Raw genomic sequence first — 17,886 nt, 5'->3', positions numbered from 1 at the left:
TCTGGGGCAGGGGTGGGCTTGGTCAGGGACTGACCTGTCCCCCACCTGGTGCTGCAGACATTCCAGCGACAGACCCACGAGAGCCTGACGCAGCTGGAGCTGATCAACAAGCAGTACCGGCGCCTGGCGCGAGAGAACCGCACCGACACCTGCAGCCGGCTGCGGCACCTGGTGTCCGAGGGCAACCGGCGCTGGGACAACCTGCAGCGCCGCATCGCCGCCATCCTGCGCCGGCTCAAGGTAATGGCCCGTGGCCCTGCAACCTCCCCTGTCCCCCGTCCCCACTGTCCCCCATCCCCACTGTCCCCCGTCCCCACTGTCCCCCCGTCCCCCCGTCCCCTGTCCCCCCGTCCCCACTGTCCCCCCGTCCCCTGTCCCCCCGTCCCCACTGTCCCCCCGTCCCCACTGTCCCCCCGTCCCCCCGTCCCCTGTCCCCCCGTCCCCACTGTCCCCGTCCCCCCGTCCCCACTGTCCCCCGTCCCCACTGTCCCCCGTCCCCCCGTCCCCCGTCCCCGTCCCCCGTCCCCGTCCCCCCGTCCCCGTCCCCCGTCCCCCTGTCCCCCCTTCCCCCGTCCCCCTGTCCCCCCGTCCCCCGTCCCCACTGTCCCCCGTCCCCACTGTCCCCCGTCCCCCCGTCCCCGTCCCCCCGTCCCCACTGTCTCCGTCCCCCCGTCCCCACTGTCTCCGTCCCCACTGTCCCCCGTCCCCCGTCCCCACTGTCCCCCGTCCCCACTGTCCCCCGTCCCCACTGTCCCCCTGTCCCCCGTCCCCACCGTCCCCCCGTCCCCCCCGTCCCCGTCCCCACTGTCCCCCGTCCCCACTGTCCCCCCGTCCCCGTCCCCACTGTCCCCCTGTCCCCCGTCCCCCCTGTCCCCCGTCCCCCCTGTCCCCCGTCCCCCCTGTCCCCCGTCTCCACTGTCCCCCCGTCCCCACTGTCCCCCCGTCCCCCCGTCCCCCGTCCCCCGTCCCCCCGTCCCCACTGTCCCCCCGTCCCCACTGTCCCCCCGTCCCCCCGTCCCCCGTCCCCACTGTTCCCCCCGTCCCCCCTTCCCCACTGTCCCCCGTCCCCACTGTCCCCCGTCCCCCCGTCCCCGTCCCCCTGTCCCCCCGTCCCCCGTCCCCACTGTCCCCCGTCCCCCCGTCCCCACTGTCTCCGTCCCCACTGTCTCCGTCCCCACTGTCCCCCGTCCCCACTGTCCCCCTGTCCCCCGTCCCCCCCGTCCCCCCGTCCCCCCTGTCCCCCGTCCCCACCGTCCCCCCTGTCCCCCCGTCCCCCCCGTCCCCCCTGTCCCCCCGTCCCCCCTGTCCCCCCGTCCCCACCGTCCCCCGTCCCCCGTCCCCGTCCCCACTGTCCCCCCGTCCCCGTCCCCACTGTCCCCCTGTCCCCCGTCCCCACTGTCCCCCCGTCCCCCCGTCCCCCGTCCCCCCCGTCCCCGTCCCCACTGTCCCCCCGTCCCCACTGTTCCCCCCGTTCCCACTGTCCCCCGTCCCCACGTCCCCCCGTCCCCCGTCCCCCCCCGTCCCCACTGTCCCCCCATCCCCCGACCCCCCCCCCCCCCCGGTGCTGGGACAGTCTACAGCGCCATATCACTGCCATCCTGCGCTGGCTCAGGGTAACAACCCGGCGACCCCCCGACATCCATCCCCCCACCGTACGTCCCCCTCCATCCCCCCCACCCCAACATCCCCCCCTCCATCCCCCCACCCCAACATTTCCCCCTCCCTCCCCCCTCCATCCCCCCCTTCCCATCACCCCCTCCATCCCCCATCCCCATCCCCCCTCCCCCAACATTTCCCATCCCCCCATCCTGCCCGATTTCTCTCTCCACCCCAATCTCACTCCCACCCCCAACATTTCTCTGCCCCCCTGACCTCTTCCCCTCCCTCTCACACCTCGCCCCCTCCCCCCGTCCCAGAGTCTCCTGCTGAGTCAGGCAGTGTGCACGTGATCCCACAGAACGCCCTGAGTTCCCTGATGTTCAGCATGGCACTGTTGTAGTTGACGGCCCGTCCGCCCCCGGAGCGCGCACGTGTGGCTCCCCCGCCCCGGGAGGCAGGCTGCAAACCCAGCAGTAATCTCCACCCTCACACGGGGTGAGACGTGAGACTGGGAGCCCAGCAGTAATCCCCACCCTCACACGGGGCGAGACGTGAGACTGGGAGCCCAGCAGTAATCCCCACCCTCACACGGGGCGGGACGTGGGACTGGGAGCCCAGCAGTAATCCCCACCCTCACACGGGGCGAGACGTGAGACTGGGAGCCCAGCAGTAATCCCCACCTTCACACAGCACTTCACCAACCAGCGGGAGGAGTTTGAGAGCTGCAGGGAGGGGATCCTGGTCTGGCTGACCGAGATGGATCTGCAGCTGACCAACGTGGAGCACTTCTCCGAGAGTGACATCACAGATAAGATGCGACAGCTCAACGTAAGTGCGGGGCTCGGGGGAGGGGGTGCTCGCGGGGACTGGCCGGGCTGTTCTCGCACAGAGCCGATATAACCTCGATGGGCCAAATGGCCTCCTTGTGTGCTGTAACATGGTGTGAATCTCCTCTGGTCCAGGTGAAGCTCCAGTTTTCCTGCGTTCTCCCCCGTGCCCAGAATCACAGAGTTATACAGTACGGAAACAGGCCCTTCGGCCCAACTGGCCCATGCTGACCACGGTGCCTACCTGATCTCGTCCCATTTGCCTGGGTTGGCCCATCCCTCTCAGCCTTTCCTATCCAGGAAACTGTCCAAGTGTTACAGCTGTACCTACTTCTAATGCTTCCTCAGGTTCCATTTAATCTCCCCCCCCCCCCCCCCCCACCCCACCCTCTTGTGTGAATAAGTTGCCCCTCAGATCCATCATACATAGGAGCAGAATTAGGCCATTCAGCTCGTCAAGTCTGCTCCGCCATTCGATTATGGCTGATTTATTTTTCCCTCTCAACCCCATTCTCCTGCCTTCTCCCCGTAACATTTGACACCCTCACTAATCAAGAACCTATCAACCTTCGCTTTAAACACACCCAATGACTTGGCCTCCACAGCCGACTGTGACAACAAATTCCACAGATTCACCACCCTCTGGCTGAAGAAATTCCTCCTCATCTCTGTTCTAAAATTAGTCCTTTTATTCTGAGGCTGTGCCCTCTGGTCCTAGACTCTCCCACTACTGGAAACATCCTCTCCATGCCCACTCTACCCAGGCCCTTCGATATTCAGTAGGTTTCAATGAGACCCACCGCCCTCCCCAATCCTTCTAAACTCCAGTGAGTACAGGCCCAGAGCCATCAAATGCTCCTCGTATGTTAACCCTTTCATCCCTGGGATCATTCTCATAAACCTCCTCTGGACCCTCTCCAATGCCAGCCCATCCTTCCTTAGATATGGGGCCCAAAACTGCTCACAATACTGCAAATGCGGTCTGACCAACACCTTATAAAGCCTCAGCATTACATCCTTGCTTTTATATTCTAGTCCTCTCAAAATGAATGCTGACATTGCATTTGCCTTCCTTACTACCGACTCAGCCTTCAAGTTAATCTTCAGGGAATCATGCACTAGGAATCCAGAGTCCCCTTGCACCTCCGATTTCCGAATTCTCTCCCCGTTTAGAAGATAGTCTACGCCTTTATTCCTTCTACCAAAGTGCATGACCGTACACTTCCCTACGCTGTATTTCATCTGCCACTTCTTTGCCCATTCTCCCAACCTGTCCAAGTCCTTCTGCAGACTCCCTGCTTCCTCAACACTACCTGCCCCTCCACCTATCTTTGTATCATTCGCAAACTTGGCCACAAATGATCATCCAGATCATTAACATACAACGTGAAAAGCAGTGGACCCGACACCGACCCCTGCGGAACACCACTAGGCACCGGCAGCCAACCAGAAAAGGCCCCCTTTATTCCCACTCTTTGCCTTCTGCCAGTCAGCAAGTCTTCTATCCACGCTAGTACCTTTCCTGTAATACTATGGGCTCCTATCTCGTTTAGCAGCCTCATGTGCGGCACCTTATCAAAGGCCTTCTGAAAATCCAAGTAAACAACATCCACTGACTCTCCTTTGTCTATCCTGCCTGTTACTTCCTCAAAGAATTCCAACAGATTTGTCAGGCAAGATCTCCCCTTAAGGAAACCATGCTGACTTCAGCCAACTTTATCATGAGTTTCCAAGTACCCCAAAACTTCATCCACTATAAATCTTACCAAACACTGAAGTCAGGCTAACTAGCCTATAATTTCCTGTCTGTTGCCTCCCTCCCTTCTTCAAGAGTGGAGTGACATTTGTGATTTCCCAGTCCTCTGGAACCATTCCTGAATCTAGTAATTCTTGAACGATCACTACTAGTGCCTCCACAATCTCTTCAGCTACCTCTTTCAGAACCCTGGGGCGTAGTCCATCCGGTCCAGGTGACTTATCTACCTTCAGACCTTTCAGCTTCCCAAGCACCTTCTCCTTAGTAATAGCAACTGCACTCACTTCTGCCCCAACTGTCTCAAATTTCTGACACATTACTGGTGTCTTCCACAGTGAAGACTGACACAAAATACTTATTCAGTTCATCTGCCATTTCTTTGTTCCCCATTATTACTTCTCCAGCATCATTTTCCAGTGGTCCGATTCCACTCGTGCCTCTCTTTTACTCCTTGTATATCTGAAAAAAACTTTTGGTAACCTCTGTTGTATTATTGGCTAGCTTACCTTCAGATTTCATCTTTTCTCCCCTTATTGCTTTTTTATTTGCTTTCTGTAGGTTTTAAAAGCTTCCCAATCCTCCAGCTTCCCACTAATTTTTGCAAGATTGCATGCCCTCTCTTTTGCTTTTATGCTGTCTTTGACTTCCCTTGTCAGCCACAGTTGCCTCATCCTCCCTGTAGGATGCTGCTGCTTCTTTGGGATGAACTGATCCTGCATCTTCCGAATTACTGCCAGAAACTCCTGCCATTGCTGCTCTACCGTCATCCCTGCCGGGGGCCCCTTCCAATCAACATTGGCCAGCTCCTCTCTCATGCCTCTGTAGTTACCTTTACTCAACTGTAACACCGATACATGCGAGTTCAGCTTCTCCCTCTTGAACTGCAGGGTGAATTCTATCATATTGTGATCACTGCCTCCCAAGGGTTCCCTTACCTTCAGCTCCCTAATCAAATCTGGTTCATTGCACAACACCAAATCCTTAGTGGGCTCGACCACAAACTGCTCTGAAAAGCCATCCCGTAGACATTCTACAAATTCTTTCTCTTGGGGGCAGCACAGTAGCGTAGTGGGCGGCACGGTAGCATAGTGGTTAGTGCGACGCTATTACAGCACCAGCGATCGGGGTTCGATTCCCGTTGCTGTGTGTAAGGAGTTTGTACGTTCTCCCCGTGTCTGCGTGGGTTTCCTCCGGGTGCTCCGGTTTCCTCCCACATTCTAAAGACGTACGGGTAGGTTAATATAGGTTTAAAAAAATGGGTGGCGTGGACTCGTTGGGCCGGAAGGGCCTGTTACCACGCTGTAAATAAAATTAAGTGTAAATTTAAAAAATTTAATTTAATTTAACCTGATTTTCCCAGTCTACCTGCATATTGAAATCCCCCATGACCACCGTAAAATTGCCCTATTTACATGCCTTTTCTGTCTCCTGTTGTAATCTGTACCCCACATCCTGGCTACTATTCGGAGGTCTGTACATAACTCCCATCAGGGTCTTTTTACCCTGCAGTTTCTTAACTCTACCCACAAGGATTCTGCATCTCCTGATCCTATGTCACTTCTTGCTAAGGATTTGATTTCATTTTTTACCAACAGAGCCACCCCACCCCCTCTGCCCACCTGCCTGTCTTGTCGATAGGATGTGTATCTTTGGATGTTTAACTCCCAGCTCTGATCTACTTTCAACCACTTTCAATCTTTAAAGCCACTTTAATTCCTCTTTAAACCTTTCCCCTCTCACCTTAAACCTACACCGTCTAGTTTTGGACTCCCTGACCCTGGGGCAAAAGACGGTGATCATTCACCTTATCTCTGCCCCTCGTGATGTTATAAACCTCTATAAGGTCACCCCTCAGCCTCCTTCGCTCCAGGGAGAACAGTCCCGGCCTGTCCAGTCTCTCCTCATAACTTCAGCCCTCCAGTCCTAGGAACATCCTGGTGAAACTTTTCTGCACCTTTTCCAGTCTAATGACACCCATCCTGTAGCTGGGCGACCAGAACTGTGCACAACACTCCGAGAGCGGTCTCACCAACAACTTGTACCAGTAACCCGCTGTCCAATCCGCTGTTCTCAATGTCTCAGCTGGTGAAGGCACGCGAGCCGTACGCCTGCCTCACTGCCCTGTGTACCTGCAGATGAGATGAGTGCTGTTGCTCAGTCGCAGGCTGGGTAAGGTGCCTCAGGGAGGAGTGGAGGGGTGAGGGTGTGTGGAGACCAGGGTCTGGTGCTGGGTTGCGTTAGGTGGACCCCACCCATTGCCGACCACCTCTGCGTTTGCCTCGGCATCTCCGCAGGCCTTCCAGCAGGAGATCACCCTCAACACCAACAAGATCGACCAGCTGATCGTGTCGGGGGAGCACCTGATTCAGAAGATGGAGCCGCTGGATGCAGTCGACATCGAGGAGGAGCTGGAGGAGCTGCACACCTACTGCCAGGAGGTGTTCGGGCGCGTGGCACGCTTCCACCAGCGCCTCACCTCCAAACGCCCAGTAAGGACCCTTCCGACACCCCCCAGAGATCTGCTCATGGGATCAGGCCCCTCGGCCCAGCATGTCTGTACCGACTGTGATGTCAATCTAAATAGTCCCATCTACCCGCTCGTGGCGCGTACCCCTCCATTCCCCGCGGCGCGTACCCCTCCACTCTCTGTGGCGCGTACCCCTCCGTCTCCCGCGGCGTGTACCCCTCCACTCTCTGTGGCGCGTACCCCTCCGTCCCCTGCGGCGCGTACCCCTCCGTCTCCCGCGGCACGTACCCCTCCACTCTCCGTGGTGTGTACCCCTCCATTCCCCGCGCCGTGTACCCCTCCACTCTCCGTGGCGTGTACCCCTCCGTTCCCCGTGGCGTGTGCCCCTCTACTCCCTACGGTGCGTACCCCTCCATTCCCCATGGCGTGTATCCCTCTGTTCCCTGCGGCATTTACCCCTCCATTTCCCGCACGTTTACATCCAACAGCCTTTAAAACACCCGTCTGTCGCTGTTGTACTGCATTGCTGTAATGAATTGATCCGTATGGACGGTTTGCAAGACAAGTTTTTCACTGCACTTCAGTACAAGTGACAGTAATAAACCAATAATAATAAACTTTGTTTTGCGAACTGTCCATACAGATCAGTTCATTACACAGTGCATTGAGGTAGTACAAGGGAAAACAATACCTAATGCAGAGTAAAGTGTTACAGTTACAGGGAAAGTGCAGTGCAGGCAGACAATAAGGTGCAAGGTCATAACGAGGTAGGTTGTGAGGTTAAGAATCCATCTTATCGTACTAGGGAACCGTTCAATAGTCTTATAACAGCAGGATAGAAGCTGTCCTTGAGCCTGGTGGTACGTGCTTTCAGGCTTTTGTATCTTCTGCCCGATGGGAGGGGGGAGAAGAGAGAATGTCCGGTCACAATAAGCACTAATGTGACTCGAAGAGGCCGTTGCATCAGTGCTGGTTGAGAAAGGGATCCCCAGCCTAACCCCGCCTTCCTGCTCTGGGTCTGCAGCTTATAGAACAGTCTGCAGACGCTCATCGTGCATTCTGGATAAAACACGGTTGCTCTGGGGTGAGGTTGGGGCTGCAGGGAGCATCTCATCCTTGATTTTTGTTAAACTATCTGTTCTCTGCTGGGAAGCTCAAAGGGAAAATGACACCTCTGTGCACTTGGAAATGCTGATTTTACTCTTTTTCACTTTAAACCATGATCATAAGTTGGGAGAACAGAGCACTAGTCCGCATCCTACCTGCACAGAGTTCAAGGTTGTAGTTATTTCTGTTGACCTAATAAAGAACAGGACAGGACAGGAACAGGCCCTTCAGCCCACGAGGTCTGTGCCGAACATGATGCTGAAATAAATTAAATCCCTTCACATGATCCGTATCCCTCCACTCCCTGCACATTCATGTGTCTGTCTAAATCCCCTCGATCGTCTCTGCCTCCACCCCCACTCCGGCAGCACATTCCAGGCACCCACCGCGCTCTGTGTAAAAAAACAACTTGCCTCGTAAATCTCCTTTAAACTTTCCCCCTCAAACCTCTGCCCTCCAGTATTTGACATTTCCACCAGACGACCCAGGACATCAGCCCTGTGACAGGTGGAATGGGGTGGGAGGGGTGATGGGTAGTGTGTGGTGGTACTCACCAACCCCCTGGGTGTGGGAGGATTGGGGCAGCACTGAGCCCCTCGCCAACATCAAGTGAAGATTCTGCACACCTCCCAACTCCAGCTTTCAGGGTGAAGCCACATTCAGCCGAGCAGTGAAGTCCTGTACAGTGACAGTACCCTCTGCTCCGAAGTCCTGAGTGTTGATGGAGCAGTGGGATACATGCTGGTGAAAACTCGCTTAGCCAACTGTCAATTCTGCCCAAGCACTCTGAATGTTCCTTGCACTCCAAACTGTTTCCACAGCACTCAACAGATTTAAATAAACACAACAATTTAAAGAAAATGTGAAACCCTGACAGGAAGCTGATTGATCAGCAGCCTCCTGGGCCACAGACCCCTGACTGACGTTGCTGGAGGTGACAGGAGCACGGGCAGAGATAGGTGGAATGGTGCTCGGGAGGGTACAGGGGAGGATACGGGGTGCCGAGCTCACCTCCTGGGTCAGATCGGGCAGCTGGTCTGTAACTGGTTGAGAGTGTCCGTGGGCTGTGGGAGGGGATTCAGTGGGTGTGGGTGGGGGGGGGGGGGGGTGGGGGAGTGTGGGCGGTGGGTAAGAGCCCACAGTGTGGGTGTGTCCGTGTGTCCGTCCTGTACTGACCATCTCCTGCTCCCCGCCCCAGGTGTGTGAGGACCAGGACCTGCGTCCCCCAGAGCCGGAGGATGGGGAGAGGGCAGGGGACACGGAGGGGGAGCTGCCGGCCCTGACCCCGGCGCCTCCGGACGGAACGTCCCAGCAGAAGTCGGGCCGGGAGACGCCGGTCAGCGTGGACTCCATCCCGCTGGAGTGGGACCACACGGTGGACGTGGGCGGCAGCTCATCCCACGACGAGGACGATGGGCTGGTCTACCGCCCCCTGGCAGGTAGTGAGGGAGGGGGTGTTCCCGGGGGGGGGGGGGGGGGGGGGGGGGGGGGGGGGGGGGGGGGGAGCGAGGACAGGACTTAGGGAATGCCCCCCCCGACAAACCTACCCCCTCCGACAAACCTACCCCCTCCGACAAACCTACCCCCTCCCCCGACAAACCTACCCCCTCCCCCAACAAACCCTACCTCACAGACAGGGCTCCCGCTCACCCCCCCTCACCCCTCCCCTCACCCCTCCCGCTCACCCCCCTCACCCCTCCCTTCACCCCTCCCGCTCACCCCCTCTCACCCCTCACCCACACACCCCTCACCCCTCCCTCTCACCCCTCATACTCACCCCTCCCTCTCACCCCCTCTCACCCCTCACACTCACCCCTCACTCCTCCCTCTCACCCCTCCCCTCACCTCTCACCCCTCATACTCACCCCTCACCCCTCCCTCTCACCCCTCACCTCTCACCCCTCCCACTCACCCCCTCTCACCCCTCCCCTCACCCCTCCCTCTCACCCCCTCTCACCCCTCCCCTCTCACACCCTCTCACCCCCTCTCACCCCTCCCCTCACCCTCACCCCTCATACTCACCCCTCACCCCTCCTTCTCACCCCTCCCCTCACCCCTCATCCTCACCCTCATCCTCTTACCCCTCCCCTTCCCCTCAACCCTCACCCCTCCCTCTCACCCCTCCCTCTCACCCCTCCCCCTTACCCCTCCCTCTCACCCCTCCCCCTTACCCCTCCCTCTCACCCCTCACCCTTACCCCTCACCCTCTCCCTGCTTTCAGGGCTCAGGGACTCCCCCCCAGTGGACATTCACACCTCCTCCCCCTCCCCCCACAGACGGGCTAAGGAAGCCCCCCCCCCCCCAGTGGACCAGGGATCCTCTCCCCCTCCCCCCCCCCCCCCCGAATGGACCAAACCCCCAAAGTTGGGTCTCCCTCCCCACAGTCAGGGACACTGGATGAGGGGGGAGGGTAGACAGGGGGTAGGGGAGGAGGGGAGTGTGGGTGGGGGGATGTGTGAGGGGGCAAGTTTCCTGTTTGGGACAGTCTGTGTAACGCGGTGTACAGTCTGTGTAATATGGTGTGTACAGTCTGTGTAACACAGTGTATAGTCTGTGTAACGTGGTGTACAGTCTGTGAAACGTGTGTACAGTCTGTGTAACGCAGTGTACAATGATGTACAGTCTGTAACATGGTGAACAGTCTGTACTGTGTGTGTAACCAGTACACGGTCTGTGTAATGCTATACGGTGTGTGTAACCGGTACGCAGTCTGTGTACTGGCAGTGCGCAGGCGAGGCCATACGAGGCGAGAGAATGCAGACTGTACAAAGTGGTCCCGCTTGTCGCTGGCTTCGAGACCCACTCCGTGTGGTCAACCATCAGGTCCAGCCTGTGACACCCCCCCAACGCAGCTGCCCACCCCTGCAACAGCCCCTCTCCCTCCTCCTCCCCCAGCACCCACGGGTGCCTCTGCCCGTCCCGGCTCCTCACCACCTCTGTGTCACCTGCGTGCCCTCTTGTCTTTGCAGATGTAGACGTCACCGAGAGCCCCGAGGCCTTTGTTAAAATGACCGAGGGCACCCTGAGGTCATTCTCTGGTAGGAACTGGCTGTCGCATGTGTCCTCACCCCTCCCACCCCACCCACACAACCCCCAGACCCAGCCCATGGGAACAGCATCCGTACCCCTCCCCAACACCTGTGTTGCTTGCATGCACGTTTGTTGATGTTGCAGTACTACCATGCATTCATCTGTGGCGATGCATGATGCATGTAAACGGTCGATCCCTCGCCAACCCTCCCCCGCCCTTGTCTGATCCGACAACATACAACATGCAATGTAGAATGTACAACACAGAACATAGAACATACATCGTAGAACATACAATGTAGAAAATAGAACATGCAATGTAGAACACACAACATAGAACATACAATGTAGAACATACAATGTAGAAAATAGAACATGCAATGTAGAACACAGAACACTACAGCACAGGAACAGGCCCTTCGGCCCACAGTGTTGTGCTGAACTAATTAAGCTGATGACGTCTCATCCGTTCTGCCCGTACATGGTTCGTCTCCCTGCCTGTCCATGCACCTCTCTAATTGCCTCTTAAACCCCTCGATTGTATCCGCCTCCACACCGACTGCCGGCAGCCCGTTCCAGGCACCCACCGCTCCCTGTCCCTGCCCCGCACATCTCCTTCAAACATTCCCCCTCTCACCCTCAAGTGCACGTCCTGTGGTATTGGACATTTTGCCCCCGGGAAGCCCCGCTTGACTCTACGCGGCAGAATACGTCCCTTGTGTTGGAGGCAGCGCCCACCACCCCATCGTTCCATGTCTGTCCGCAGAGGGTCCTGGCGGGGAAGCAGGTCCCTTCAGCCCACTGGGTCCCTGCTGACCACCCCCCCCCCCCCCCCCCCCCCCCCCCCGTACCCATCCGCGCCGATCCCACTCACCAGCGGCCTGGTCCCAGGGCTCGGTGACTCAGGTGCTTGTCCAGATACTTCTCCAACGCTGTGAGGGGCTCTGCCTTGCATCTCCACCCTGCCCGCTAGCCCCCCCCCCCCCCGGCAGTGCATTCCAGCCCTCCCCACCCCCGCGGGGAGAAAGTCCTTCCTCAGATCCCCTCTACCCCTACCCCTCTGGCCCTTGGTCCCCCTACCATGGGTGAAGAATTTCCCACCCTCCTCTCCGCGCTCCTCGTGGTTTTGGAAGCCTACGTCCCGGGAAGCCAGGTTACTTCGACGATCTCGTCGGGTGGGGAGAGCGAGGTCCCAGGAGGTGTCGGCCTGGAGGGGCACCGTCTCGGCCACACACCAAGGGAGCTCTCTGGTTACTGCCACACTCCCTCCGCCCGTCTCCGGGACACTCTAGGGTTATTCTCTGTCTACCTCCCTTCGGTGGGTTGGAGAATCGCCCCCCACCACCCCCCCCCCCCCTCCACAGACCCCACCCCGGGCGGTCAGGGAGAGGAGGCAGCTCTGGTGGGACCAACTCACTGACCCTCATGGTCACCCTCCTGGGGCAGGAGGTGGGTCACCCCCAGGCACCTGGAACCCAGCGGGTCACAGGCGGGGGTGGGGAATCCATCTGGAGTGGGGGAGGAGTGGGGGATGTGGAGTGCCATGGGTGGGGGGTGAGGGTGTGGGGAGATGGGGGGTGAGGGTGCGGGGAGGGGGGGGTGAGGGTGCGGGGAGACGGGGGGTGAGGGTGCGGGGATGGGGGTTGAGGGTGCGGGGAGGGGGGGTTGAGGGTGCGGGGAGACGGGGGGTGAGGGTGCGGGGAGGGGGGGGAGGGTGTGGGGAGGGGGGTGTGTGGGGAGACGGGGGGTGAGGGTGTGGGGAGGGGGGGTGAGGGTGTGGGGAGACGGGGGGGTGAGGGTGCGGGGAGGGGGTGTGTGGGGAGACGGGGGGTGAGGGTGTGGGGAGGGGGGGTGAGGGTGTGGGGAGACGGAGGGGTGAGGGTGCGGGGAGGGGGTGTGTGGGGAGACGGGGGGTGAGGGTGTGGGGGAGGGGGGGTGAGGGTGTGGGGAGACGGGGGTGAGGGGAGACGGGGGTGAGGGTGTGGGGAGACGGGGGTGCGGGTGCGGGGAGGGGGGTGTGTGGGGAGACGGGGGGTGAGGGTGTGGGGGAGGGGGGGGTGAGGGTGTGGGGAGACGGGGGTGAGGGTGTGGGGAGACGGGGGGTGAGGGTGTGGGGAGGGGGGGTGAGGGTGTGGGGAGACGGGGGGGTGTGAGGAGACGGGGGGTGAGGGTGTGGGGGGGGTGAGGGTGTGGGGAGACGGGGTGAGGGTGTGGGGAGGGGGGGTGAGGGTGTGGGGAGACGGGGGGGTGTGAGGAGACGGGGGTGAGGGTGTGGGGAGGGGGGGTGAGGGTGTGGGGAGACGGGGGGGTGTGAGGAGATGGGGGGTGAGGGTGTGGGGAGGGGGGGTGAGGGTGTGGGGAGACGGGGGGTGAGGGTGTGGGGAGACGGGGGGTGAGGGTGTGGGGAGGGGGGGTGTTGGTGCGGGGAGACGGGGGGTGAGGGTGCGGGGAGTCGGGGGGTGAGGGTGTTGGGAGACGGGGGGGTGAGGTGTTGGTGTGGGGAGGGGGGGTGAGGGTGCGGGGAGACGGGGGGTGTTGGTGTGGGCCGAGGGAAGGTAGTAACCACTCCCGATTTCTTCCACCCCCCCACCCCCCCCGCCCCCGCCACACCACCTCTCTCACCCCTCCCGTCGTTGCAGGAGACCCGTCCCTGGAGCCCACTGACTGGCAGCCGAACTGCTCCGCAGCAGGAGACAGGAAGGGTGGAGCCGCCATTGGGCAGCGTGCGGCTGCGGGGCTCCCCTCTGACCCAGCGCATCGACAGGGCTACGTAAGGCGGGGGCGAAAACCCACCCACTGACCCCAGGGAGGGGGTGGTCAGAGCTGGGACGGGGAGGTGGGAGGGGGGTGGTCGTTGGGGAGGGGAGGTGAGGGGAAGGGGGCAGCCATGAGGGTGTGTGGAATGTTCTGGGAGTGAGTGGCGGGACGGTGTAGAGGGGGGTCACAGAGTCATGGAAGCAGGCCCTTCGGCCCAACTCGAAAATGGTGCCCACCAGGCTAGTCCCACTTGCCCGCGTTTGGCCCCATATCCCCCCAAACGTTTCCCATCCATCGACCTGTCCAAGTGTCTACTTAATTTGTTAATGTACCTGCCTCTCCCACTTCCTCTGGCAGCTCGTTCCATGTACCCACCGCCCTCTGTGTGAAGAAGTTGCCTTCAAGTTCCTTTAAATCTTCTCCCTCTCACCTAAAACCTGTGCCCTCTAGTTTTTGGTTCCCCTTCCCTGCGAAAAAGACTGAGTACGTTCACCCTATCTGTGCCCCTCATGATTTTAGACACCTCCATAAGGTCACCCCTCAGTCTCCTACGCTCCAAGGCCAATGTGCCAGATGCCTTCTTCACTGCCCTGTCTACCTGTGACTCCACTCTCAGGGAACCATGTACCTGAACTCCCAGGTCCGTCTGTTCTACAGCACTCCCCAGGGCCCTGCCGTTCACTGTGAGTCCTACACCTGGTTTGACTTCCCAAGATACGACATTACCTTGATGCACTGATGTGATGAAATGACCTGTATGGTTGGCACGCAAAACAAAGTTTTTCACTGCACCTCGGTACATGTGACAACAATAAACCAGTTTTGCCTAACACTTATCTGAATTAGAAACATAGAAAACCTACAGCACAATACAGGCCCTTTGGCCCACAAAGCTGTGCCGAACATGTCCCTACCTCAGAAATTACTAGGCTTACCCATAGCCCTCTATTTTTCTCAGCTCCATGTACCTATCCAACAGTCTCTTAAAAGACCCTATCGTATCTGCCTCCACCACCGTTGCCGGCAGCCCGTTCCACACACTCACCACTCTCTGAGTAAAAAACTTACCCCTGACATCTTCTCTGTACCTACTCCCCAGCACCTTAAACCTGTGTCTTGTGGCCACCATTTCAGCCCTGGGAAAAAGCCTCTGACTATCTACCCGATCAATGCTTCTCATCATCTTATACACCTCTATCAGGTCCCCCCTCATCCTCCGTCGCTCCAAGGAGAAAAGGCCGAGTTCCCTCAACCTGCTTTCATAAGACATGCTCCGCATTCCAGGCAGCCTCCTTGTAAATCTCCATTAAACTCCATTTGCCACTCCTCGGCCCACTTACCCAGCTGATCAAGATCCCCCTATAATTTTTGATAACCTCCTTCATTGACTATGATGTTTTAGTATCATCCACACACTTACTAACCAAGCCTTGTGTATGTACATCCAAATCGTTTATATAAAGTCCCAGCACCGACCCCTGTGTCACACCACTAGACGCAGGCCTCCAGTCTGAGAAACAACTCTCGACCCTCACCCTCTGCTTCCTACCACTGAGCTAATGGTGAATCCAATCCGCTATCTCCCCCTGGATCCTGTGTGATCCAGACCAGCCTGCCACACGGGACCTTGTCAAAGACCTTGCTGAACTCCATATAGACAACGTCCGCTGCCCTACCCTCATCTATTCTCTTGGTTACCTCTTTGAAAAGCTCTGAGGTTTCTCAGACACGACTTCCCATACACAAAGCCGTGCTGACTGTCCCTGATTAGACCTTGCCTATGCAAATGCTGGTAGATCCTGTCCCTCAGAATCCCCTCCAGTAACGTCCCCACCACTGATGTCAGACTCACCGGCCTGTCGTTCCCTGGCCTGTCTTCGCTGCCCTTAAATAACGGTACAACATTAGCCACCCTCCAGTCTTCCGGACCCTCACCTGTGGCTAAAGATGAAGCAAATATCTCCGCAATTTCTTCTCCAGCTTCCCACAAGTTCCAAGGATGCGCTCGGTCAGGCCCTGGGGATTTATCCACCTCAATGCTGCCAGTTCCTCCTCCCTGGTAACTGGAACGCGGTCCAAGACATCACCACCCATCTCCCTCATTTCTTTCGCATCCATATCTTCTCCACAGTAAAAGCTGTTGGGAAATATTCATTAAAACTCTCGCCCATCTCCTGTGGCTCCACACGTAGACGGCCATGCTGACCTTTAAGGGGACCTATTCCTTCTCCAGCCATCCTTTTGATATACCTATAGAATCCCTTCGGATTTTCCTTAACCCTGCCAGATCTATCTCATCCCTACTTTTTGCCCTCCTGATTTCCCTCGTGCCTCCTACACTGTAAGTCATCGAGGGATTTGCTTGTTCCCGACTGCCTAAACCCAATGTATGCTTCCTTTTTCCTGGCCAGAGCCTCAATATCTCTCACCAACCAGGCCTCCCTAAACTCAGCAGCCCTGCCCCTCACCCAGCAGGATCCTGCTGCCCAGGGACTCGATATCACTTCTGAAAGCCTCGGATTTGCCAGTCGTTCTTTCACCAGCAAAGAGTCTCACCTCGGCAAGATCCCTCCTGACGTCTCCAAAATCGGCCCTGGCCCAGTTTAGGACCTTAAACCTGTGAACCGGTCGTATCCATCTCCAGACTATTTTAAAGCTAGTAGAGTTATGATCACTGGACCCAAAGGCTCCCTGACTGACACCTCAGTCACTTGCCCTACCTCGTTCCCAAAGAGGAGGTCGTCTCTAGTAAAGCCCTCTGTATATTGATTAAGGAAACTCTTGGACGCATTTAACAAATTCCACCACGTCCAAGCCCTTTGCACTATGAGTAGCCGAGTCAATATTAGATAAGATCTTTATTAGTCACATGTACATCGAAACACACAGTGAAATACATCTTTTGCGTAATGATTTTGGGGGGCAGCCCGCAAATGTCACCACGCTTCCGGTGCCGACATAGCATGCCCACAATTTCCTAACCCGTACATCTTTGGAATGTGGGAGGAAACCGGAGCACCCGGAGGAAACCCACGCAGACACGGGGAGAACGTACAAACTCCTTACAGGCAGTGGCCAGAATTGAACCCGGGTCACTGGCGCTGTAAAGCGTTGTACTAACCACTATGCTACAGTGTCAACTCCCACTGATACTACCCTATTAGTCTTAATATGAAGCCTCACCCTGTGTCTGACCCCGGGAGTGTGTGACGGGACGGTGCGGAGGGAGCCTCACCCTGTGTCTGACCCCGGGAATGTGTGATGGGACGGTGCAGAGGGAGCCTCACCCTGTGTCTGACCCCGGGAGTGTGTGACGGGAGGTGCGAAGGGAGCTTCACCCTGTGTCTGACCCCGGGAGTGTGTGACGGGACGGTGCAGAGGGAGCCTCACCCTGTGTCTGACCCCGGGAGTGCGTGATGGGAGGTGTGGAGGGAGCTTCACCCTGTGTCTGACCCCGGGAGTGTGTGACAGGACGGTGCGGAGGGAGCCTCACCCTGTGTCTGACCCCGGGAGTGTGTGACGGGACGGTACGGAGGGAGCTTCACCCTGTGTCTGACCCCGGGAGTGTGTGATGGGACGGTGCGGAGGGAGCTTCACCCTGTGTCTGACCCCGGGAGTGTGTGATGGGACGGTGCGGAGGGAGCCTCACCCTGTGTCTGACCCCGGGAGTGTGTGACGGGAGGTGCGGGGGGAGCTTCACCCTGTGTCTGACCCCGGGAGTGTGTGACGGGTCATTAAGTGCCTCGTGTTGAATGTTAATTCCTGACATTGTATCTCACTCTGTGGAACCCCTCTAGGCCAAACTCCTTTCGGAATGTTCGGGAAGTGCGGATGGTGTCCGGCGAGTGCCGGCTGACCTGGGTGACGATGTTCCCCAACACACGGGACCTGTGGAGGCAGGAGTTCTGGAACAACCCTCGGCGGGTGAGGGTCAGGGGTCAGGGGTGGGCGCAGGGTCGGCAGCCAGAGATGGGCGCGGGGTCAGGGATGGGCAGAGGGTCAGGGGTGAGCGGAGGATCAGGGGTGGGTGCAGCGTCCAGGGTCGGGGTGGGCGGAGGGTCAGGGGTCAGGGTCGGGCTCAGGGTCAGGGGTTGGAGATGGCTTGGGTGGGGAGTCAGGACTGGGCAGAGGGTCAGGAGTGGGTGGAGGGTCAGGGGTCACAGGTCAGGGGATCACCAGGCAGAGTGTCTGACCACTGACCTCCCGTGGCTGGTCAGTGATGACAGGGTTACAGCAGTGACTGCCTGTTCACCCGGGTCAGACCCCCATGTGGCACCGAACAAGGCCATTCAGCCCCTCAAGTCCAACGTGGCGCTGCAGCTGAAGCTCGGCACCCCCCTCCC

At 58.5% G+C, this 17,886-nt stretch overlaps 1 protein-coding gene across 4 annotated transcripts in view; it reads left to right on the top strand.

The window, feature by feature from the left end:
• The window catches only part of LOC127569986 (nesprin-2-like), a 57,855-nt gene that overhangs the window by 29,711 nt on the left and 10,258 nt on the right, over positions 1 to 17,886 (top strand). For 3 of the 4 annotated variants that reach the window (XM_052015126.1, XM_052015144.1, XM_052015151.1), the window contains 7 exons: positions 58 to 240; positions 2,290 to 2,427; positions 6,477 to 6,671; positions 8,955 to 9,195; positions 10,726 to 10,794; positions 13,426 to 13,556; positions 17,341 to 17,467. In XM_052015126.1, the coding sequence (XP_051871086.1) occupies positions 58 to 240; positions 2,290 to 2,427; positions 6,477 to 6,671; positions 8,955 to 9,195; positions 10,726 to 10,794; positions 13,426 to 13,556; positions 17,341 to 17,467 (1,084 nt within the window). The remainder of the gene's footprint in view (positions 1 to 57; positions 241 to 2,289; positions 2,428 to 6,476; positions 6,672 to 8,954; positions 9,196 to 10,725; positions 10,795 to 13,425; positions 13,557 to 17,340; positions 17,468 to 17,886) is intronic. The other variant, XM_052015133.1, reaches the window with a different exon arrangement.

This window comes from Pristis pectinata, chromosome 1 (assembly GCF_009764475.1).
Source record: "Pristis pectinata isolate sPriPec2 chromosome 1, sPriPec2.1.pri, whole genome shotgun sequence".
Taxonomy (NCBI): domain Eukaryota; kingdom Metazoa; phylum Chordata; class Chondrichthyes; order Rhinopristiformes; family Pristidae; genus Pristis; species Pristis pectinata.
The sequence above is the reverse complement of the archived record's forward strand: the minus strand, read 5'-3'. Positions and strand labels throughout refer to the sequence as shown.